We start from the raw sequence: 26049 nt of genomic DNA on the forward strand, positions 1-26049 counted from the left end.
CCGCTCGGCCATTTTTGTAACCTCCCCCACACCTGCCCCTCCATGTCTTCCAGAGATGAGCTGTTGAAAACCCTTCTCCTCATGTTATTTCACATATGGTAGGCAAATAATTAGTTACACTGTGAAATGAGAAGCTCCTTGTCCACATAAATGACCCTTGATCAGGCCAGAGGATGGGGCACTTGCAGGACCATCACCTGGACCAGTGAAATCTTTTGACAAAAACCGAGTTAGCTGTCAGTAGCCCTGTTAGTATTGCAGTTGTAACAAAAAACTGCAGTCAGGATCATTACTTCAACAGATACTGCGCAAGCATGTTCCTTATCATAAAAACTTAAAGACTGTGAAAAATAGGTTATATAAGAAGGTGGTCTAAACTTCTCCCGTGATGCTCCTCCAGCATATACACATACCCCGGCACAGCAGCATTTTCAGCATGTGGGCACATATAAGACCTCCAGCCTGCAAGGGACTACAAGCTCTGGATTCTCTACTGCGTGGAGTCCTACCAAGGTTGGGGTTAGGGCTTTTCTACAGGACTGGAATCACATTTTATTACATGACACCAGACAAATTCCACCTTCCCAAACAGCTTACAGGAAACTCTTTTCAAGGGTTTCATCTGAACTTCAAAAAAGCACAAGCCAACAACTCACCAGGAGAGGCACATTCACAAAACACAAAGAAGAGTGTGTGTTATCATTCCAGTTCTCCAAAGGTTAGTTGCAAATACGAATTGCCAAGAAATTCAGAAGTAATAGTTTTGTCAGAAGATCAAAACGTCTTTTGAGAAAGAAATTCAGGGCCTCCAGGCTTGGTCTCAGAAGAATCCTATTTTAAACCGCACTTGACCCACACTAACGTAACCCTTCAAATGCTGTTAGAAGAACAGAACTATGTTCACAAGGGGAATAGTATAGTATCTTCCACCAAAGCCATATTTATTTATGTAAGAAAAAATCATGCATCTCCTTTTAACACTGAAAAAATACAAACACCATGACATGTATTTTACAACATACCTCTCATCACTGATTGATAACATGCACAAAGTTTTAGCTACCCAATAAATAGTATGGGAACATAACACAATTCAAGGCAACCAGATACTAGAGTTGGAAGGATGTAATTAGAGATTAGATGTGGATTAACTAGATCCTAACTCAACCTTCCCTACCTTCCCCACCCTTTTTTAAACCTCAATTATAAACCCATTTTAGCATGGCAGTACTTTACAGGATGGAATAAATATTTTTAGAGATCTTAATGCTTCAAAAATGCAAATAAGCTCACACTGAACAGAGTTTATTTTAAATTAAAGTTTGAGCAGAGGAAAAGTAAAAATTGGGGTTTTTTTAACATCTGCTAGGAGCCAGAGGAGATGCCAGTACATCCATGATAGCAAACAGTTGGGTTTGACAATGGCGGATGTAGTTGCAGCCGGTCCCGAGGACACCACAGCTATCCGTGCATCCTCCAGCAGCGCGGTGCAAGGTGTGGGACCCCGCAGGGGGTCAGTTCAGAACACTATATGCATTTCAAGCCGTTGATGTCAGACCTGCTCTAGTCTGCTCTCAGACTGAACTCCCAGCAGTAGCTGGATAACATGAGGTCTTCTCATTTAATTTCCTCTGACAAGAATCTAATTAGTACTCATCAACAGCACTGGGCAAAAATAAGCTAACATGTAGTAAGTGGGGGCAACTGGGAATTTACTTCAGAACCGCAGTGCTGCTCCACACTAAAGGCAGAGCTGGCCTGAGAAGGTGTTGGAGCTGATGTCCGGCTGCTTGTTCCTGCCCTACCACATCACCTTGCTGCTCTTACCCCTCAGTTATGCAGGTACAGCTGTTTGCAGCTGTTTGCATTGACCCAGGCAATCAAAACCACTAAGTGCATTAAAAAAAAAGTCACCTTTCCAAAACCAAGCCTTTTTAAAAATCTCAAACTGCATCACTTTTAGTGTGGCCCCACAAATGCAGGTATTGGCGCAAGCACAGGGGCAGTAACTACCAGGGCTGCAAGGGACATCATCAGCCACCTTTGCTGCCACAGCCAGTGTATCATGGAACCGTACCCGAAAAATAAAAATGGGCACAAATAAGGAATTGATTGAGTAACAGCCAAAGCTGCTTCTGCCTTACCCCATCTGGTGGCCTATTGCTTATATACAGCTGGTAGCAATAGCTATTTAGGCATGTTATCTGGAATTGCAGCTACTAGAGAAGAAAATGCAAAGTTGGATTAACTGTGTTCCTCTAATAGTTATCTAATAGTTATTCCCTGGATCCCGTAGCAGTCAGCATATTCCTCACTCCGCATCCAAAGCGGAGCGTCTAGACACTGTCGGCTCAGATCATGCAGAGCCATCAAGACCTGACTCAGTCCTCGTAACCTTTAACCAAAGCAGATAAATGGAATTAATAAATTTGCTTGGGGAAGGTGCAAGTTCAGAGAGAAGGATTTTCTAAGGATAAGTCCTGGGAACAGACAGACGCCCTGGCTGGAAGCTTTTCCCTCGTTACTTACATTAAACACTGCAGGGAGAGGCAGAAGGCAATTCTGAACAGTGACCCACGTAGGAAGCGGCACTTTGTATAGAGCCACCGCTTACTGAATAAGCAGCACTCTAGAGCAGAAGGCACCACTTTTCTTCCCTCAAAAAGCCGATGTACGTTAGAAAAGGATAAACTCTTTTGAAAAGCCACAGTAGCATGATTAAATACTATTTTTCCTTTTACACAGCAAACCATACAGGACTGAACCCTTAAGGAATATATGAACTTTCATGTGAATGGAGCCCATTAACTACCGCACGATGAATGGTGCCTGTGGTCCAGAATCATTTCCTTTTAGAAAGCAAAGAGGATAGAAAGCTTACGATTGCTACACACAAGTGCTGACTCATTCAAGGTCGTTTTACTCCTTCCCTGAACAAATTGTTTCTTTGAGACCCAGGCTACCGTGGTATTTCAGAAGAGTATAGTTTTGGTGGGAGCCAGGAAGCAGAATTTTAACATAGTCAAGTAAATAGCATAGTAAAATAGTATTAGACTGCTCAAAGGAAGACTTTTCAATTAGTAAGTTATGACAATACAGATGATTGCCATATCTTTTTAAACATAAGTCTCACTTCTCAGAATTTTCTGTTTAACAAGACAAGAATTAACTTTAAAGCAGTGTTTAACAAGGCAGGAATTAACTTTAAAGCAGTTCCTGCAATGCTAGCAGAGCACCATATTGCTTCAACAGAACAGCCCTACTTCGCATGAGGCTGTAGCAGCACTAAAAGCAGCTCTGCCCCCCCAGCAAAAACAAGCTGTCTCACCAAAAGCAGTTTTATCAGTCAGCTGCTGTCGGGACAGCGATGCTAGTAAGGGCAACGGCTCTCTGGATCGCTGATACGGGTAAACCGGAGTAAGTCTTTCCTGAGAATATCACCCCCTCCAGCCAGGGCTCCCCAAACCCAGAAGAAAAAAAACCCACACGCCTAAAGAAAAAACACAAGCAGAGAGAAGTCACAGCCTTAGGTAGCTAGAAGTAGTCGTCTTAAAGACAAGGCTTAGTGTGCTGCCTATAGGTCCTTGGCAGGACCTTTATAAAGACCTGCCATAGGCAGATGGGCTGTTTTCTACGCCTCAGTCTTGAAATGTGTTCCTTTCAAGGAAGGGAGTTTTTTTTTAAAAAGAGAATTTCCATTAGTTGCTTGTTTATATTTTCCTCTGACAAGAACAGAAAGTTTTAAATCATAGCCAACCATTAAGTCCACAAACTGAATTTTGATGGTTTCAACCAGGAATTTCCTGGTGATTTTTAGGAAGAAAGCCTGAAGTACAAGCTTTGATTCACCTCCCTTGACATACAAACTTCCTCTCAAATTCCTAAGTTATTTTTGATTCCAGGTCAGAATAACTTCTGCTTTGATACTGCTACCAGCATATTTTAATACAGCAGTTTACTGGCAAGGCCTTTTCAGCGTAACTAGGAAAGAAAAAGAAACGTCAGTGTTAGATAGGGAGGGAAAAATACTCTGAAACTCACTCTTAGGATTTTCTGGAGCTTGCAATGAACCCTTAGACCTTTTAAAGATGCTTAGGTGCCTGACTGCTGCTGAGACTCCAAGCTCAGCCCCAGCGACGGCTCCCAACACTGCCGTACATTCAGCATCCGCAGCACTCACGGCCTGTGACGCTTCTTGGCAAGCGGACCTGCCGCGCTCTGTGTTCAAAAGGAGAGGATAGATAGATGGATAGATACATACATACATACAAGGAGTACATTGCTCCAAGACAGAAAAACAGCCCCTTGAAACATTGGTTTCTTTAGACACGCAAGACATGTTCCTGCTGATGTCAATGTGTTCATTTGGAGATACAACGCAGAGTGCAGCCCAGTCGGTAACAAAAACGCTGTTGTCAGAAGCCAGGGCTTCAAGCAGGTGGGTTGCCTGAAAACAGCTCATGGCTTCTGGGTTGTGTAAGCCACGTTAATTTAGAAATACAGTAATATTTACTACTTTTTTCCAGAAAGCCACCACATACTTCTTCAAATGATTATTCTTTCACTAGCTCACATTACCTACTAAACATCAAAAAAGAGCTACAAAGCAGGAAGAGGGGGGATGTGATTTAATGCAGTACAGTTGTGTCTTACATAGTTTTGAGGATAGGGAATGTTCAATGGAAAACACAATTCAGTTTTATCACTTAAGCTTTTTTTGCACTCTAGTCTTACTTGCTGAACAGGTTTATTACTTATACTGGACACCAGTAGCAGGTTTATTTAAAAGAGGCAGCCTGCCTTTCACAGACTTTCTAGCAGCAATTGGTTTTTGCATGTAATAACTATTACATACAGCATTTAACTAGTTAATGGCTTTAAGATCCCTCTGGGACATTAGCTGGTGAAAATAAAATACAGTAACACAAGCAAACACCACCATTAGAATAATGTGTCAAAACAGTTTTTAAACACCTGAGTATTAGCCTTCATCAGAGAAAGGAATGGTCTAGAAAGACGAATTCCCCAGCAGCAGAGAGCTTTCCCAAGAAATACGCACACTCTTGGAAACGGGCATGCCATCTGCTGAGAGATTATGAAAGTGCAGCGTAATGAATGACATACCTGAATAAGTTCTCAGTGCTCCCGAGCATTTTGTGTACTAGTTTAATTACTGTCATATCGATGTTGAAATGCATGCTGCTCATGATCAAGTTCAAAAGGAAAAAAAATCTGCTCAAATTAAGTTACCCAAGAATTTTCAAAGAACTAGCTGGAACTTCAACTACTGATATTCAGCAAGTCGAGGAGATACTAAGTCACAGAGGTCCATAACAAAATATTGTTCCAGTATGTTAAAAAGATAAGAATATGATGTGGGAAACCCAAACTATTAATTTAGTGTGGACATTCTAATTTTGCAAAAATACTGGTATTAACAGAGTTGTGTTTGTTGGGGTTTTTGTTTTTGTTGGTTTTTTTTTTTTTGGTTGGGTTTTGGGTTTTTTGGTTTTTTGGTTTTTTGTTTTTGTTTTTGTTTTTTTTTTTAGATGCTCAATTTTCTGCTCCACATCATTACAAGCTGGAAAAAACGTATCTAGTTCTAGAATCATAGAATCATTAAGGTTGGAAAAGACCTCTAAGATCATCGAGTCCAACCGTCAACCCAACACCACCATACCCACTACACCATGTCCCTGAATTCTAAGTCAATTTAAACTATAAAAGTTTACTAACAAGTCTCAAAATAATAAACAAGTGGGTAACTGGCATCCACTGGAAGTGCTTCTGGTGACAGCCTGCAGGGTTGAGCTGTTACCCCAAAACCCCAGCGCTCTCTCTGCAAGCGTTTGGAGGCAGCAAGATATTTTCATAGTTAGTAACAAAGAATTGCTGAGAACCAAAGATTGGCAGAGTAATATTTCCACAAAGGCCACTGCTTTTTTTTTTTTTTTTTTAAATTTACCAATCTGCCAAGCATATAAAAGCAGACACACAGCTTTGGTGGGTCACAGCGGCAAGTAACAAACACAAGCTCCCCCAGAATAAGCACCATCCCAGCGGATGCAAAGGGGATGTATGGAGGATGAGCGAGGAGGATGTTTTTTTCTTATTTGCCCTGAAACACTACATCCAATTCTGCCCCAGACGATACTGATGAGTTAGAAGATGGTTAGAAAAAAGTCTTCTAAGGGATTCAAGATCTGGCAAGCCTGCCATAAGCAGAAGGCTAGCACAGCCTGCTTTTCCTCTAGCCCACAACAGTTTCAGAAGTGTTGCAATCTGAGTCTGACATTAATTATTAAAGGAAGATTTACAGTAATAGTAACTTAATTCTTTAAGTCAGACAGACAGACCTAACCAGATCCGCTGGCCAGCAACCGTTGATGTAACAAATTCAAACTGGATGCTGCCATACAGAGATACTCTCCCAGAAAAGTGCAAAGGCAGCAGTGTATTGATCCAGTTCTAGCCTGATCCTTTCATTTAATTTCTGAGTAATGCTATTCCTATCTATAAAGAAAAAGAAAGAACACTGCATGAATATTTTCCTAAGCAAATACAAATCAGATGAGTTCTGTCCTCAATTCAGGGACAATTTCCACTACAAGCACTGAAGAGATGCATTACTAAAATGGATCATTTTGCTCAAAGAACAAGACATGAAGCTGGCGCTCATTTCTGAGAGGTAAAGGGTTAAAGCAGTTACCCATTTCCTCAACTGGACGACTACTACTATTGTAAAATCCGTATTCAGCTGAATTCCATCAGGCCATGCTTTCTTAACACAATCTGACACATACCTCTTCAAGATCTTGGATTTTTTTCCTCCTCTCTGCCTCTCAGTACTAGACACTAGAAATAAATACATCCAAAAAGCCAAATGGTAATCCAAAAGCAAAGTAATATTTAATTATCAAGTTGGGGAGACAGATGACGGGACGGAATAATTTCTTCTTTTTAAAAAAACAAAACAAAACAGTCTCGCCAGGTCCTTTACAGACAACACAATACTGTTTTTTGTTTCAAGTTCATAACTTGGCTCTTAAAGTAGTTGATAATGAACCAGCAGGCATTATTTTAAATCAACCAGTTTTATTAAATGAGCCAGAAAGGAAAGAGGCAGGGCTAATTACCAACATTCCTTGATGAATTACCTAGCGGTGTGTGGTAAATCTCCGGGCGTCTTTGTCTTTATCCCCAAATTTATCCCTTACTTATTTCTCAAGAGGTTAAAGGACATGGGGCTAATTAAGGAACCAATCCAATGACAGACAGAATCATTCAAGGTAAGGCTGGTTTTTACTCTTTCAAGCTTTTGCATCTCTGCCTGGTACTTCTTAATCTAATTTTTTTTTTTGTTAAATATTACTGCTGGGGAGGGGGAGGAAAAGTGCTAATCTTGTCACGGTCAGGCAGGTTGAAATTGCCATGCAGTGCTGGGCAAAATGCTACATATTTGTAATTTAGCCAATAAGAAATTCCTTAAGCCTCTCTTGAATGACAGGAATGTCTCCAGCTTGTCACTTTGAATTCATTCACTACACAGGTTCAGCGTCTCGGAGAATAATGCTGCCAAACGAGCTGAAGAACTGAAATATTTGCGAGTATACATAATACCGAAAGATTACTTTAAGCAGATCTAAATTTTCACATTTAAAATTTAACATCTATCAAAGGTGTCAGCAGAGGCCTCCCTAGACCTCCACCCAACTCCCCCGCTCTCCAGCGCCGTGTGTGGCTCCGGGCACTATTTTCTGCCAAATTAAGCTGTGGAAGCAACAAGCATAACTGCAATGACCAGTACTGACCCTTTTCATATGTCCTTGGCTCAACCAGGAAAGTGAATAAGGTGTTTTTTAAATTAACGTTGACCGAAAAAGGACTTAATACAAGCTGTTAAAATCTGCTAGCTGGTAGGCTGCAGAGCCTCATCAGTGCTTTTAATACGCACAGCTATGGGCATACCTACAAATCTTTGGGAAGATTAACTCATCTTCTGCAGCTCCGAAACAGCCACTGACACGTGGTGAACCACCATTTTCCTAAGGTCTGGTAACTCAGCCATCAGATAATACAGCTAAACCATGGCGGCAGGAAGAAAAAAAAGTGCTTTGAAGCTGTAACAGAAAAAACCTTAGCAAGCTCTCCTTAACTTCGTGAATGTTATCACACCAGTGGGAAGACAGCAAATCCTCAAGACCACCAACTAGGGTATATACCACAAGAACCTTCTTAAAAGGCGATCAAGAGCTCAGACCTCCAGATGCCTATGTTGTTTTGTGCGAATATACCCTTATTTCCGCCCGTGTCAAAAATGTTATTTCAAACTACCAGGTAACTACCGTGAACTTGCAGGGCGACAGCTCTGTGATAAGGAGCAGTTTCTCAGCTACCTCCCCGCTCTGCTCAGTTACCTGTGCACCCCGCTCACAGTATCATTTGCCCAGGAAATACCCTGGCCCCCTCCAGCAGCATAATTCAGTAGCAGCACAGTTTGTCCCTCCACTTTGGGAGCTGTATTTCATGTCACAGTGATCACAGCTGAAGAGCCAAGATGGAAAGATGAGACATCTTCATCAGCAACAGCGTTTCTCTCAAGAGCTACACAACACATGTATTTGCATCCATAGGAAAAGGACATTTGGGACGAAAGGTGAAAGCAGTGTTTTCACTAGCAGTCAAGCAGTCAGATACTTGTACACCGAAGCATGTTGCCCCTTGAATTCCATGCATTTTTAATGTCTAATAACCTAGGTGTTAAGCAAGAGTTTACATTTTACCTCCATTACTAACCACAGACATCTAGCACCAGTGCTTGTTTTGGAACAGCTTTCAACCCACTAAGCAAGCAAAAGATTTAAGGCCTGAGAGATACTTTTACTTACGTGAAGGCTTAGGAGACAAGGCAGGCTTTAGTAGTTCTGTAGTTAAATGCAAGTTTTTCTTTATGAAGAATTTGCTTTGGCTTAACTTACATACACCAGAGTCACTGAGTGTAAGTAACCTTAGTTTAAATGTTCTATCTGTGGTTCACTAAGACTCGGTCTGGCAAATCACTTCTCAAGTTCTCAATGGCAAATACATGCCATGCTTACATAAGGTACCGGCACACACTACTATCTGCCATTGTCAGGTTAGATTAAATTAACTTTTAATCAGATAAGCGTGTCCACAAACACACACTTGCTGTAGCAGATGCTACCACACGTTTTATCTTGACATCCCATTGTTCCTGTTCTTCAGAACCATGAGTTAAGTCCCCCATACAATGAAGTTTTATGGTAATTATCACACAAAGAATACTATTGCTACCTGCACAGCCTTCCCTGCTAGGCAGGGCTGCATTACCATCACAGGTCACTCTCTGTAATAAGCACACTGGAAAAGGACTAGGAGGAGGTATTTTTTTGACATATGTCCATAGTCATTAACATCACTCAGAAGGCATGCTTGGCATTTCAAAAACGAAGAAATACAGGGTATCTGATGCAAAGAGCTTATCGTGGTGGTGCATTTAAAATCTGAATGAACAATGACACGGGGGTGAAGGCAAGAGGCCAGCCTGGTCGCCTGCACCCTTCCAAGCAGCACGGCTGCAGCGCTGTGCTCCTGTCGACTCGGAAAAAGTTGCTGTAAGGGGAAAGACGAGCACAAAACTACAGCATTAATGGGACGGCATTAAGGAAGGGACAAAGGGACCCGCTCTGGTATCAGTAGCGATCAGCCCGCAATACTGCCACGAGATGGGCAAAAGCTCTTGGAATAATAAAGCAAGAGTGGAAATCCAGGAAACGGTATCTGGTTCTAGGCTTTGAAAACAAGAGGTTTCAGACTGTTTAGGACCCCAGGTGAAAGAAGAAAGGCCACAATCACAAGACATAGCAGTAAAGAGCTGTATTTCTAGCACCAAAAGAGCAGTTAACACCTACCATGAAGACACCAACCTAGGCAGTGCAGCAGGGGGAATCCTAAGTGGGGTCCTTAGTGGCAGAGAAATTTTTAAATATCCAGCATTTTATAAACATCACTGTATGCAAATACACTATTAACAATCTGTTAATAACAAATACTAAAAATGTTTTTGTAGCCTATATTTCCACATATATGGTTTTATATACATGTCACATTTTGAGGTGAACCGCCCCGTTAGCAAGAGCAGGCGCTATGCGGGAGCAGAGAGGAGAGATCTCAAGCTGCGGATCTACAAAGCAGGACCCGCCTTGTCCAGATCCCCTGGAGCTTGCTTACTCTTCAGAAACAAGGATAAAGGGGATGTTAGCATCCTGAAAGCAACCTGTTATATCATCTGCTGGTCAGGAGAACTGTTTATATCTCATTACCCACAAAGCGTTTGTGCAGCATCCAAAAGACATCTGCACCACTGCAGGAACACACCAGTCCATGCAGCAGACACCCACTGTGGGGTTTCCACCCCAGGCTGTTCTTTGCAGCCGCATCCGATGTGGCTCTCCCATCTCAGCGCCTGTGCCCAATGGAAGTTACATTCTTAAATCAGCAGTGGCAGGCAAACAGGGAAGAAGAGAGACATCAGAAGCCCAGCAGATATCTTATTCATTTGGTGTGACAACACTCGGGAGGAAGGGGAGGTAAACCAACCGCATCCTCGGGAGCGTTATCATGCAGCAGCAGGGACAGACTGGGGCAGGGACCACACCACAACACGTCCAGTGTAGGCTTCCATCAACCCTTGTGCCGTGGCCTGGTGCATCACATCAAAAACACGACAGCACATACAAATAACATGGAGGGGCAGAGGGAAGAAGTGTTCACCCTCTTCTTCCATCTGCTCAGAGAGACATGGATGTCAGCTGCCCACCAGTAATGTTTTCAATTCTGCAAGAACTGGTAATCTTTTCAAAGGAATTGATTTGCAATTCTGTGGGCCAAAGCTGGCCCTGAGCCTCCCTTCCTGACTCCCGAGGATGCTCCAGTGCATCTCCTCCCACAGAGGACATAAGCCTGCTCACGCCAGTCGCCGTTTCTGCAATACCACATTATGTTTCGGGCAGGCAGGTCCAAAGTACTTAGGGGATTGTGTCATGCTTGTTCTGAACAGTAAACTTTATCCAGTTATCAGGCAAAACAATACAAACCGCACAGCAGAGCTACAATTCAATTTTTTGTAATGTCTCTCAATGAGCAAACAGGTGAGTCCCCACTCCCCCCCGGCCCATTTCTCTGAATTGCTGCAGTAAGTTTACTTTCTGGACCAGTGCAAATTCTGTAAATAAGACTACTTCGAGGCGAGCGCATTTATCAAAAAAAAAAAAAAAAAAGGAAGAGAGCAATCTTCAAAGGCAAGCCTTAATCAACATCTCAGGTCTGACTACTTCTATCAGCAGAACTTCTTCTCAAAGACTAACCCAAAAACCAAGTAGAGGATCTTGCAAGCTTTGCTTGTAAAAATAAGGCACTATGGCTGGTAATTTTCAGCCTTTAGAGTGATCCCTTGGTTTTTTCCCCCCAGATCTTTTAGATGTTTTAGATGAAGGAAAACCATTTTCCTTCTGTGTCTCTCAAAAGCACATGAAGGGTGGTGAGCCCCATACCTGTACTGCTACAGAGCAGCTTTGGTAAAGAAGCCAGAGGGACATCACATAAAACTCTGGTCATGCAAGTCAGCGTTTCTGCCTGCTGAACAAAAAAATCCTAAAATCAGCTGCCTGGACTGACACAGAAGACTGAAAACTATCCTATAGATGAGGCTAGGGTGTCACTGCCTGTCAGAAAGGCAGGGAGTTGTCCTGCTGCTGCCCGTAGCTTGGCAGGCGGGAGATCACTCACTTTACAAGAATCCTGCAAGTTGCTTTGTAGGAAAGGGAGCTGGGAGTGGGCGAGGGGGGGCACAAAAGACACGAAAAGCAGAACCCAGCAACTGTATCAACACATCAACAGGAGATGCTCCCTAAGTAACTGTCAACAGACAGCTGCTTGGACTACAGGAGAAAAGCTAATTCCATGATACCAAGCAGGAAGACAGTAACAGATGAAGTCCAAGACAGTTACGGGGAAGCTGATTAACAGACCAGCTTCACTACAAACCAAAGGCGTATTCTCTCGATTTCTAATAGCCGAGGATCGCACTGCCTTTAACAAATGTAACTCCACAAGGTATGGGATTCATAGCAGTAATATTTTGCAAATGGATGACTGAGGAGCAAAAGGACTAGCCTATGATCAGGTCTCAGTGACTACAGGCTGGGACCTGATGCACAACCTCCTCAAGTCCTGGGCTAACCCTGCTTACAGAAATGCAGCAACCAGTTCCCAGAGATCACCTCTGGAATGCTGAAGCTGGAGCAGAAGCACCGCTGCAGAGATCTCAACAGATAAGGACTCCTACCAGACAAGAGAGTAACTGCAATCAGCAACAACAAAAAGAACAGCTTCTTAATATCAATTAAGTATACAGAACTAAAATACACCTGTATGGAAGAAGCTACTCCATAAAACAACCCACTGAAGACATCTTAAGACGAACTCTTTGCAAAGAAGTGAATGTTAAATAAAAATAATCCGTACCTCAGGAACGGATCCTGATCCAACATTGATAGGGCTTGGAACTACTCCAACGATCAACATTTTAAGTTACATGCTTCTATTTCCAAGGCAGAGCAAGAGGTTGAACTGAAGCAGAAACAAAGAAACTCTTGTGACATCTCTCTGTAGCGTTTGTCCTCAACTACCAACAGGAGATGGATGAGAAGGTGCTTAAAGATAAGCCAGCCTGTACGTCTGTGAAGCCAACATCAGCTCTGCAGGATAACTGAAAGCCGTAACAATCTTCCTTTTGCTATTAGATTCAAAGAGGTCCTGTTTCAAATGCATTAGACCTACTCCTAGTCCATCTCTTAATTAGGCTGCACAAAGCAACACAAAATTTAAATTCCAACAGGTCATTTCCTACCTTGCCAAGCTGCATTACTTGGCAGAGAAGTGATGCAATACGAAGTCATTACTCAAGAAAATGAAATTCTATTTATTCATATGGCCTTGAACATACCACATTATGTAATTTGGAGATTCCTATGCAATGTGACATAGATTTGTATGTATTTCTCTTTCTTTCTGTATTGTTTCTAAATGAACATCTTAAAACATCTTGAAAACAAATATAAAATGCAAGCTCATTAACACCTTTGGCTTCTTTCAAACTACCATCCTCAGACATGCAAGTACTATTCTCCTTCTCACATTGTGAGATATGGGAGAAAGGACAAGTTACAAAGTGTAATTAAAAACACAAAATGTTGACAAATTCAACAGGCTTGGAGTGGGGTTTTTTTGATGCTAAGTTCCAAAACAAACAAACAAAACCAACAACAAAACTAGCTACTACATTTCGTCTTATTTGTTCGTGAAGTAATATTCAAAAAGATCTCTCAAAGAAAGTTGCCTTGCAGATTAACAAGTCTGAAAGTGTAAAAATCCCCTTTTTGCCCATCTCATTCTTTAAGGTCACTAAATCCAGACCATTTGGATAATAAAGTTACCAACTTAGTTCCCTATTTATCTAATTAAAACTTCTGTACAGCTCATATGGAAAAACTGTCTCCAGCTAAAAAACAACTGAAGTATAAAAAGCTGCAGGGAAATGATGTCACTCGTACAGCGCTACTGCAGGCAGAGCTGGCTGTCAGCGTATCGGCACCAGAAGATCCTGATTTATTGTTAATCTCATCTTTTGAGCCAAATAACCTATTTAAAAAAAATTATATGGACCTATTTAAAAAAAAAACAAAACAAACCATTTCAGCGAAATCCTACTCTTACTGAAGCATCAGTGGTAAATTTTCAGCAAGATCATGACTTCAAGCCTGATATTTTGTACTAAATTTTTTTGTACAAAACTGGTCCACTTTTATCAGTAAGGATAAAAGGAGGAATCTTTAGCTTCTTGCATCCACAAAAAACACAACTATGCAAAGCAGTTTCTCTTCTCTCGTGCACACAGAGAGACCAAATGACTTGGTTTTGCTAATTTTGACTGTTACTTATGTAAATGCGGGTGATGAGAAGACAGGCATCGTTTTGTTCCAGCATGTTGCTCACGTATACACAACCATCACCTTCAATGCACAATTCTGTCGGCAAAAGGCACTTGTTCCCAGGTATTACTTTTAATTGACAAGCCAGTTAAGCATACATTCTCTTAATTTTTTGCTCTACAGGGTCATGTACGCTGCTGCCACTTGGGCCAAAGATGACTGCGGAGAAGGTGCCCTCCCTCTTTCCAGGAGACTCTCCTGCATCAGGAGGGAGCGGGGGACAGATACTTCTTTTGCAGTGCTGGAGGACGAGGATTGAGGTTCCAGTCCTTTGCGTGAAGCTCCCTAGCAGTGCTCCAGCAGGTTACAGATCTGCATGCAAATCCTACGACAAGCCAGTTCCTAGTAACCCTATTTGTAATAAGCGAGCATCACCTCTCGGCTGCAGCGTCTTCTGTAGTTTGTCCCTCGAAATAAAGGGCTGCCTCCCCTCCCCTCTCATATAAAGAGGCAATTGTAAAATGAACAATATAGGCAACTGCTAATGCTTTTTCAAGACATTACGCTCCCTCCTTAATGGTAAAATATCATCAGAAAATAAACACTTCCCTATGAGTTTTCAGAGAGGTTTTAAAAAAACCCCAGAATTCATGTCATAACATATTAGGATGAAAGGATGTAAAAATCGAACACACGCTTATTTAAGTGCGTTACAAACAAAAAAACCCTATTTCATAGCACCTACACATCTGCTGGATCCGAATTATAACTATGGTGTCATAACCTGGAAACAAGTTTAACAAATTTTTATACACAAACATTGTGCATAATGCACAAACGTTAGACAAAATAGCTCTTCCCAGTCAATTTTGGATTCTTTACTATATGCACATACGCTCAAAGTATATAATATTTAATTTTTAATGGAAATGTGTGTGTGTATATATATATATATAAATAAATATATGTATTTTTTTCAAAATTCAACTGTCGCCTTTTTGCTCCTAGATCACAGACTACAGTTGAGTATGACTCTAGTGCCCCAATTAAGTATCAGTTTTGGCACTGTCAACACAATACCATAATGCAGATTCAATAAATAAAAGCACCCTACATTTCCTCCATAAACCCGTCACACACACTGCCTCGAAATCCTTAGCCTGCAAGTCTATTTTAAAAACTAAATCTTTGTATATGTGTCATTGACATACAACAGCGACGAGCAAACTACAAGCGTATTGTAACCAAGCTCAATTAACTTATCTGGTACGAATATGCTTACCGATTGAAAGCGGTTACTAAACATCAAACTGAAATAAAAAGATTTAGCAATAATGCAGAGCAAATAGCTAACTCTTCAAAACTAATGAAAATTTTATTTTCATTAAATATGTCAGCAAATTTCTCCAAAACATTTTGCATTCTTTTGCTCACACATTTCACATTGCTTTACTTGACTTGAACTTACCCTGGGCATGAAATTATCTCTTTTCTTATAGCTGTTCACGTTTTTCCCCCAAGTAATTAGCAAGCTACATCCCCTTTGACAGAGGAATACTAACAAGCTCCTACAGTTTCCAGTAGGACAAGGAATCCAAAGCTACTAATAGCAAACAAGTCGTTTAAGCAAAAAAGGATTACGAAGGCTCGTTGCAAGAGGCTGGAAACTCACCCGTATTTCAGACTAAGGCTTTCTGAGGAGCTCTTTTGTAATGAGTTTTGACTCCATTTTACAAAAATACTTCATTGTTTTCTTTTAAAAACCAAAATATCGATTTGAATATATATTAATAGCTATTTTCAAACAGAAGAAATTAAGTACTAGAAAGATGGAGAAGTGTTTTCCAAAGGGAAAATGACGGAAACACTAGTTTTGTAACAAAACCTCCCTTCCGAGATCTCAAAGCTTAAAGAAAGCAAAAGTCACACAAACTTTTTAAAAAAAGGTTTTCCGTTCTTCACTACCAAATAAGCTGCAAATACAAGCCAGAGCGCAGCTTATTGGCAAAATTTCATTGCCGAAAACCCCTGTAACCGTGTCCCTATTGAATAAAGGGCATTTAGATGAGCGGGAGCTCCTAAACAGAACGGCAGAGACGCGGGCGTACCTTGAGGACCTCCATGGGTACCTGGGTGGCGGGGGGCAGGCTGGTGGGGACGCTGACGTTGATGGCAGGTGTCTGGCTGACGGGTACTCGCTGCTGCATGAACTGGGCTGCTTGCTGCTTCTGCTGCTGCTCCCGACGCTCCTGCTCCTGCATCTGCTCACGCATGAGCTGCTGTCGTAGCAGGATTCGTGAGGTCATGCTGGAGGAGCTTAAGGGAGGCTTGGAAGCGCCAGGATGCTCGGAATTGCTGTGGGAAGACCAGAGAGAGACAGCTCAGCTTCCACAAGCGGGATCGCGGCTCCAGCGGTCGGAGCCTGCAGAATTACAGCGGAACGTGGGGCGGGATGGGTGAGGATACGCTCCACCACGCGAGGGGGAATTCGGAGCCGACCTACCTCAGGTACTTAGCAGCCACATTAGGCTGCCTTAACCTGACTGCAGCTAACCACTTCCCAACGCCAATATCCAGCTGTAAAGAGCTATTTGCTGTTTCAATTTTTTACAGCAATCATCCACGAAAAAAACACATGCTTTTACAGATAGCAGCAGGCACTCATATGCCTTTTTTTTAAAAGTAATAAAGGGCTGTATGCAGTCTAATGATAGGTATAGATAATAATCCAGGTCTAATGACCTAGCTCAAAAATAAATAGATAACATAAATCTACCTCTCCTATGAAAGCACAACATAACAAAGTTCAGTTATTTTCCGCAAAATACTACCTCAGGGTTGGATTTGCTGGTGACGACACTCTTCATCGCTAGAAACCAGACCGAAAAAAATAAAAACCCAACTCCCACTTCAGGCCTAGCCGCATCTGAGCGCAGCGAGATACAAGAACAGGCAGAATAAATAACAATAACGGCTTTATTTCAGTCACACTTTATAAAGCGTATCGGGCTGGCCCGAGCTAGCACACTGCGCTGCTTCCCCACCTAGGAGCTGTTTCTAAGCCATTGGCAAGCAGAGCTTCCTACCAGACAGCATGGGACAAACCATGGGACCAGCCATGGACTGCAGGGACACCTTCTGAAGCAACCCATCATTTTGTCAGCCCTCAGAACTAAAATCCATTTAAAAGACAGTTCTGTAGCATAAGGAATTAGGGTATGTAAATAACAAGCTGCACATCCTTTGAGGGAAGGATGTTGGAAGTGGGTAAGAATACAGGAGTCCATATAAGAAAGAGCTACAGCGCGTATAATTCAGGATATTTGGGTTCTGATTCTGACTGCTGCAGCCGATTGCCGCCAGCCCGTGGAAGGAAAGGGCTCATTACTCTATAATGATGCAGGGCCGTGCCTGGGGACGCCAGCAGTAACCCTCCCGCTCTAGGAAGAGACTGCTCTTGCAAACCCCACCTCTGGCTCCAGTGATCAGGTGCTACCTGCGGGATGCTGACCGGACAGCTTGCCAAGGAGTCCAGGAGCCAGCATCCTTCCAGGTCTCCTCTGGAGGCTGTGGGCACCGAGAGCTACTCGTGCTTGGGCAACCGGAGCCAGCGCTGCTACAAGGTTTCCTGCTTTGTTTCGGACTGGTGTTGAAAACAGTTCAGAGTAGAAACGAAAAAGGAGAACCCACCCTTACTCCCCCAAGAGATCAAACTCTGCTTTTGCAGAGCACACATTTTGGGGCAAGGAGGGAGGGGACCATCTTGCTATTTAAGACCTGTCAGGTTGAAACATTCACAGAGACACTGATCCTTTTGATAAAACAAGAGAAAACCTTTGTGGTGAAACTAATGCAGCTGTGGAATAATCGCACTAATTAGCTGCTCAAGACAAGTCATTGACTGTGATACTTGTAAAAAAACACCACCCTTTCAATTAAGGGCGAAGCAATTCTCACATCTAAACCCAGCAGCCTGTTTCCTGGCTGCGCATCTGAACCACTTGCGCATTTCCAAACCAAGAACATGCTTTATTTCCATGACCAGGATAGTTATAGATGAGTGGTCTCCCAATTTTTTTGATCACGCGCTGCTACCAGGAAAAAAATGTTTGAGCATGCACCCCCGATGTATGTATATTTATTTATTTATGAATTATATACATGCATTACTGAAGCGCTAATATTTTCTCCCTGCCCACCAATACTATTGCGCACCCCACTTTGGAGACCACTGTAACAGATGAGCAAAGGCACTCAAATGCTGCTTTTAAGGAAGGATTCATTCTCCTCACGTTGCGGAAAAGCTTATTTTGTATCACACTAAGCAGGATTCTCCTTTGTGTGCTACTAGCATTTTTTATAGATACCTAATGCTGCAAAATTGGTAACCCAGCAGTTCCTCCCACCTTCTTTCATTCTGAACTGCTTCTCTGCCTACCAAAGCCAAGTGTGCTGAAAACCATCTCAGAAGAACCTTTCCATATACTAAATTTTTGGGGAATGCGAGGGAGAAGGAAGGAGAAATGATTTCCACGGCATTTCAAATAGCCCCTGCCAGGAACCTCATCTCGCTGACGTGATTACTGTACCTACTCACACCAACAACTGTCCTTACAGCTCCCTGCTGCAGGTGATTCAGGGGTCCACTGTTGATAGAAAATTGTCAACAAAAGCTTCAAATATTTTGTCTTTAAAAGCACCGACAATCCCAGAAAATGCTGTTCTGTCAAATTCTTTCCCCAAAGGACAGAGACTCTTCCAGGTTTTATTTCTTTTGTAATTGTGCTCAATATTCTAGTTATTCACAGGAAAAAAAATGGCTTGGATGTAATTAGGTAGGTACTGCAAGGTTGGGCAATGTACTTTTTAAACAAGTATCAAAAGAAGAGCAGACACTGGCAAGGGGAAGAAGAGTCTGATCTTATTCACATCCAGAACACCAGATTTTGGTGGCCAGATGAGGGGGAAGAAAAAGCTTGAGAGGAGATTACCGAATGTAATCGATTAGGAGATGGAGAGGAGATTACTGAATGCAATACACAATACCTGCCTGCCTGACCAGATGCTCCTGCCACAAGCCAGCTCCTGCCATGCAGATTTCCCGTTATCCGTCCCCGGGGGCTGTAAGGCTCCTCCCGCGGGCAGGGCAGTCCCACCGCACCGGCACTCCTTCCCCTCGCCACGAGTGGCACTGATCACATGCGGAAAACTGTTTGACACTTTGGTATCTCACCCTCTAAGCCTGTCCCATGCACAAGACGGACCGTCCTCCCGCCCAGCTTCCCTTCCCCACCGCGTCCGCTCCTCTTCCCAACCGCAGGACACAAAGCATGGAGGTGGCATGGAAGATGGTTTGGGTTCCATCACCATGTACCCTCCGGAGAACAAACAGGAGAAGGTTTGTCAGAAACTCAGTTTTCCAATCAAAAAAGCCATTAAAAACTTGTTATGTCAAAGGCTTCATCAAGAGAGTTTTGAAAATTCTTATTTTTAAAGCTTCTTGACCTTTACGTGCGGCTGCAGAGGCAGATCTTCCCCACGATCGAGCGCGGAGCCCTGTACCTCAGTACGACCCAGAACCTGGACACGTGGATTCAAAATTCTCATAAGTGAACTGATTCACCCCCGGATTATGTGGAGTCGGTAACAGAGCCCACGCACACAACTGATACACAATGTGATTTAGATACTTCCTGCAAACACGGTTTATGGACACCATTTAATTGCAATAAATGAAACCGACTCATCCTTTTAATTGACATATGATTAAACCAGTTATCCATTAGCAGTCTAATAAGCATAGTGTAATACAGACTGAGATTTATTAGCTATGAGTGTCATGTGCCAATCCAATTAATCATGAAGTGATAACGTTTTATTAAGTAAGTTTAAATTACATATCCTTTGCACAGATGCCTGGGAAACGTTAGTTACTGCATACATAAGTTACAATGCAGATGGCCGTTGGATAATAAAAGGCACCAGATCAGATTAAAATCAAGTCTGATTTTGTTGCCATCAACTCAAGCGATTACAGAGACCATACCTTTTAGAGCCTAATCTACCTTCCCAGATGCGTACTTATTATTTTATCTCTGTCTCCTTAGGCAAAAAGAAAAACTCATCTTTTGTTGGTCAGTTCTGTTTTCAGAATCTTACAAATCGATCAAACAAGTTCTCTGGTACACATGCATTATTTATATGGTTTACAAACATTATATTGCATTAGCTATGTATTCGTTAAGAAACTTCTCTAGAGATTTTGCACTGGAAAAAATTATTTAACTCATCTTTGCTTTTTAATTCCTGGTTTAGAATTTATTAATTTTTTTTTAAAGAAAAAAGAAAAGCCTCCAATGTAAGATTTCTTAGACAAATTACAATAATTAAAAATACAGACCAACTCCTCAAACCCAAAGCTTCCTCAAACAGAGATGAGCAAGAATCAAATAAAATGCATTTAAAAAAAAAAAAAAAAGAGCTTTCAAAACCACATGCTCTGGGCAGGATCGTCTACCCTGCTCTAAGCAGAGAAATGGCACACAAGAGGGAGGCTGTTGCTCTCCTCCATTCGTGCCAACTGTTTGTTAATGGGTTAGTCCACAGAGAAATCAGCCAAGAAAAGCAGATTTAGCACCTCAAGAAATCCACTGAGCTGCACCAGATCTCAGAGGTCAGAGGTATGAAGTAACACGGGATTTAAATGCTTGGTGTTTCATGTCTTACCCTTACCCCATTCATAATTATTTATAGAGAAAAGAGAGGCATCCACATTTAAGTAGCTGACATTAGCATAAAACTATCTTGATCTTCAAAGCGAGCAGACGAGAGGTTGCCAACGTTACAACTCAAATACTTGGCCTGACCTCCAGAAGGCACTATCAGAAGAGACCGCCGCACAGCTCCCCTTCCAACACCCCCCCTGTTCAATGACCCCTAGAGTTTCCTCAAAACTAAAGTTTATTTGTCCAGGTTCTGTTTTTAGTCTCTCTACCAAGCAGTAAAACCTCAAGAAACTTTTTCTTGCCAGTACTATATATGTGGTTGAAGCAACAACACTTCTAGCAGCACCTAACCTGCCAGCCAGCACCGCTGTTTGCTACAGGGAGGGATGACAGAAAACGGAAGGATACCAAAAGAAAAAAAAAAATCAAATGCAAGAGGGAGCCAGATTACCCCCCAAAAAACCCGAACCCCAAATCCAAAAAACCCACAAACAACAAAAAAGCCCCCTACACAATCTCTTCTCCCCCACCTTCAGCTAAAGCAAGGGATTCTAAGCAGAAGAAAACTACTAGGGCATTTTCCCTGGAGCACTTTGTGCTTCATTCCTATAATTTAATAATTGATTGCGGCTTAGAGCGATGCTCCACTCTTCACACCAACTGGCTGGCGCTGCTTAAAGTATCAATGTTAAAAAAACCCAAACCAACGGTTGGCACCCTCATACGTCCTTTCTTGCCAAGGACAGACCAATTACACAAACGGTGTGGAAACCTTTATCAGCCTTTATAATAAAGCAAGGACTGTGTTTCAGGCCTCTATATGAAAGAAGGTTTCTGCATTTGAAGGTTACATGTTTGAAGAGACACGCTGCCTGCTGTTACGTCTGCTCCATCATCAAGGTAGACATTTTTCTATCCCTCCAGTGGTTTCTTATCCGGACCTGCACCAGCTCAGAGCTCCTCTCCTGCGGCAGCGCCTACACCACGGGCTGCAGCCGTACAACACCTCTCAACCCAGTGGGCATCCACCCATCTACCCAAATGTATTGCATGCACCTGGTTGGCAGACGGGAGGAAGAAAAAAACCTCTCAAACATCCACCATGCAGATCTACTACCTGGGAGCTAAGGATTGAATCACATATCGAATGAATTCAGTGGATACACTTGTCTTAAAAAAAAACAAACAAACAAACAAAAAACCCCAAACAAACAAAAGAAAAACAACACACCAACAAAGACCAACCACACAAACAAAACACTTCATTTAATCCTCAGCTAAGAATTTTTTTAAGTAGCTGTACACCATTTAGTAGTTTTCCATTTTTCTTCCTGTCTTTAAAACACACCTTCACAAGCTGCTGAACATAATGCTTTCTGAACTTAATGAAAACCTCTCTCATGACCCAGGAGCACTCAGTAAATAATTATTAAGCTCTGGAGGTGGCTTTTGCATGAGTGTTGACTTAATAAAATGCCGTAAGTTGATCTGCTTGAATGCCCATTTACTTGGGGACACAGCTTGCAGTATAGCTTGGAAACCTTGATCACCACCAGATTAAGGAACAAGGTAAAACTAAAGAGGTTCAACCTAGAAGCTGCAAAGGTCACGTTTTACGACCCTTTACTACCGTTCCTGTTAAAAGGGAGATGAATAATTGCAAACTGAGAGTATCCTCAAAGAATTCTACATAATAATCACTATAACGCACCTTTTTATGCAGTCTTTTTATGCCTAAACTAAACCTCAATTAGCCCAAATGTGTGTGTTTGACACGAACTTTCAGAAGGAGAGATATATATGTATATATATTTATATTTTTTTTTTAAACATGGAGTATTTTATAAGCCTTTCCCTTCTGAAAGCCACCATCATTACCTCAGCTGGTCAGCCACAGCTCCTGTGGCTCTGCAGCAGACAGTGACCAGCTCCCAAGCTCGGTATTTTTAACTCCCAGAACACAACCTCCATCACAAGAGATCAATCACGCAATCCGCTCACGGTGCCGTCGCTCCGGGAAAGCGCCACTTACAGACAGAAGCTGTCAAAGGAGCAGGGCACGAACAACTGAACTCTAACAGCTTCCATCTTTTCCCCCCGCCCTTGTGTCCAAGGGCTCTTGCTGAGCACCCTCGGGTGGAAGCCACGCGGCGTCCCGGCCGGCCGTGTCTCTAGGGGTGGCTCCAGATAAGGACCTGGCAACTCAAATCCCCACGCAGCAGCAACACGGGCAGCGGTGCCCAGCGCCTGCCGGCACTGCAGACCTGTGCAATCCAGCACCTACCGAGGAGAAGAGAAGGGGGGTTGAAGCAGCCACGCACAAGGTCTTCAGGTATCATGAAAGGACTCCAAAACAGCCCAGAAGTTCGGAGTCAGGATCTCACTACACCTTGCCTCACCTGCATGAAGGTATTGCACGAACTCTTGATGGAGAGAGCCCAGAGCAAGGCGTGGGTCTGCAGCCAGCACGGAAAAATGGCCGGTACTACCACGGGGCTGAGCGTGATCCTCAGACCCGCGCCCAGCCGGCTGTACCACCCTCGCCGTCCCGCGGAGGACTGGGAGAAACGGAACCCGCTGCAGGTCTGGGAGAAATGGAAGACGCGGGTTGGTGTTGAAAGCACTTCTCCCATTCATTAATTAAAAGGGGTGTGATCAGGCCATTAATGCCATCAGAGGAGTGGATAAGGGCTGTCTGTAACGGCACAGTTTTCTCATGATCTTTATCACCAAAAAGACGAAGAGAAAGGGTGGGTGCAAGACAAATTTGTTTTCCGGGACATAACTCCTTCACATTCAAGGTTCACCTAGGTGAACCTCCACCTAGGAACCACTGGAGGTCCATCGCACAAGAGCTGGATGTGCATCTGCAACGGTATGGAGACTAGACGGGACAGCGTACACACTGTTTCCCTAGTTTCACCTCTGTTCAAACAGGCTGAATCCCTCAGGCAGAAAAGGAGCAGGCAGGTGAAGACACCTACATACACAAATGCCTCAAGCTCCCAAAAATGTTCCATGAAGAGTAAAGGAACTTAAAATATAGCTGACTGAGCTACCCAATATTGGTTTGGTGCTCTTCCTCAAACTTTCAAAGCCATCACAAACTTAGAGAAGATATTACAAAAAAAAAAAAAAAAAAAAAGGCCTGAGGCAGATCTGTCTTTCACGTGAAAGCCTGACCTTGTCAAAGGCTTTTTGAACCATTTTTCAGACACCACATCTATGGGTACTTCCCTCTCCAAAGAGCTCTGCACACATTTGCAAAACAAAAAGCCAGATAGCTAAAACAACCAAGAGGTGATAAAAGAAAAAGCGAGGAGATAACACTCCACTAACAACCTCTGTAGTTCTTGATTTTATAATATAGAATTTACCTTCTTTTATCTGGCTAAATAGAGAAGATAACACCGTCTCCGAGAGGGAAGATGATGTATGATCTCCGCGCTTTTTGATACTTTGCAACTACATAGTGCCCAAACCTGACTCCACATCACCTTTCCATCATACCTTGGTTTAGAAATTATCTATCACTTACACAATCAGATAGCAAGTTTATTCACAGGGGCAGCCCTGCAGAAAACAAGGCTCGACCATGTTGTGTTCACAGCTTGTACCCATCATTCACACGCTTAGATTCCCTCAAGCCAAAAAGCCACCGCGCTCCTCAAGGCTTACAGCGATCCAGCAATTCCCAGCCTGAACCCCTCCGCTCATCCGAGGTTTTCTGCTTACTGACTCCACTGTTACAGTGCTATTCAACGCTTTCCAAAGACAACGAGGCAGCTCGAAGCCTCATCTCGCGCAGATGACATCCTCGCTCTGGTATGCTGAGCAAACAGGATCTTAAGAAGCAAAAGGGAAAGTGTTTATGGAAGATTTGCTTTAAATGATTAAGAGCCCCAAACACTCATAATGAAAACCACAAAGTGAATTCAGTGTTCGGTATGTGATACGTCAGTGTTATCAGCCTGCAGGAGTTGCTCATTACAGTGAGTACTACGTGCAAGGGAACAAACAATCCCTAACACATTACTGCAATAACTCTAACATTAAAATAATCTTGGACAGATATTATGCAAACCCTCACTTCAATCTCTAGCCACAGCTCTAGCTGTTCATTACAGGACCTGCTCAGATCAGGGATTGTCTTTAGCAACTTTTCTTTCTAACAAAGCAACCCTCCAGACTGCAGAAACCAATTCCTCAGCATCCACACGTTTTAAACAAATTTCAATTTTAGAGTCCTTAACCATTGCTCATAGTTGTTCTATGTTTTTGGCTATTTGTGAAAGAGTTACTGGGGCAAAGAGGATTGTTTTACTGTGCAGGCTGAACGACTGAGAAGGGGGAGGAAAGCCTTTATTCAGCAGCAAGTTACTTTACCAACCATTTGGATATTTACGCTGCAAGTGCAATTTGCAATTGCAGGACAGATGTACCCCTCCTGCTGCCTTGGGTATTCACAGCACAGACAGGAAGGTGGGATAAGCTGCCACTGTCCATGTAAGAAAGCATTAGTGATGTTTACAAACTTGCTAATTGAGGCCAGGCAAAATGACTGGAAGAATTGCCCAACTGCAAACAACTACAGAAGAGATGGCCTTCAATTCCCTTGCTTAGGCCATTCAATGCGACCTACATCATCCCTGACGTGGGGTAATCTCAAACCAAGGCTCCTGGAGAAAGCAAACCCCAGCAGTCCATCAGATAGCGCTGCTATGCCACCACAGGATCCAGCAGCATCCTCAGTACAGCCACATCCAGCAATAAGGTCCCTCTGTCCCCCGGTACCTATCTCAAATCCCAACCACTCCCAGTTCAGGGATTTCCCAAGATGGGTACGGTTTGAGGGCTTACATACGCTGTGGGTCACGTCAGAACACCTCGGGGTCTGCTCTGCAGCTGCAGAGGATGGCTGGGGTAGGTCAGTGCAAGTGTTTATTAGAGGACCTCTTCACCCACCAGCCAACAGCTGTAAATTCTATTTTAAATTCGTGACGTCTATATGAACTGCAGTCTTTCACAGAAATACTTAGTATTGATTTAAAGGCTGGAGTACTGGGGAATTGGCACCTCCAGGGACTGTTCTGGCAACTCCCTCTCTGCCCCCGTAAAAAAGAATTCTGCACCTTGTTTCTAGCCAGAAACTGTTCATGAACAGCAGGGAAAGGGAAAGAGAAAAATAATTACTTAAACGTAGGGTCGCATGTAAATAAAAGAAATACCAAATCAAAAACATGATACAGAATGCAGTCTCATTCAAAATAAGAACATGTAAGCAACATTTATACTTTCTGATTTCAAAGCAT

At 42.8% G+C, this 26049-nt stretch overlaps 1 protein-coding gene across 4 annotated transcripts in view; it reads right to left on the bottom strand.

Moving 5' to 3' along the window:
* MITF (melanocyte inducing transcription factor) overlaps window positions 1-26049 on the bottom strand; it is a 110595-nt gene that overhangs the window by 34725 nt on the left and 49821 nt on the right. For all 4 annotated transcript variants that reach the window (XM_075158641.1, XM_075158639.1, XM_075158642.1 and 1 more), the window contains exon 2: window positions 16121-16367. In XM_075158641.1, the coding sequence (XP_075014742.1) occupies window positions 16121-16367 (247 nt within the window). The remainder of the gene's footprint in view (window positions 1-16120; window positions 16368-26049) is intronic.

The sequence above is a fragment of the Calonectris borealis genome, chromosome 10 (assembly GCF_964195595.1).
Source record: "Calonectris borealis chromosome 10, bCalBor7.hap1.2, whole genome shotgun sequence".
Classification (NCBI taxonomy): domain Eukaryota; kingdom Metazoa; phylum Chordata; class Aves; order Procellariiformes; family Procellariidae; genus Calonectris; species Calonectris borealis.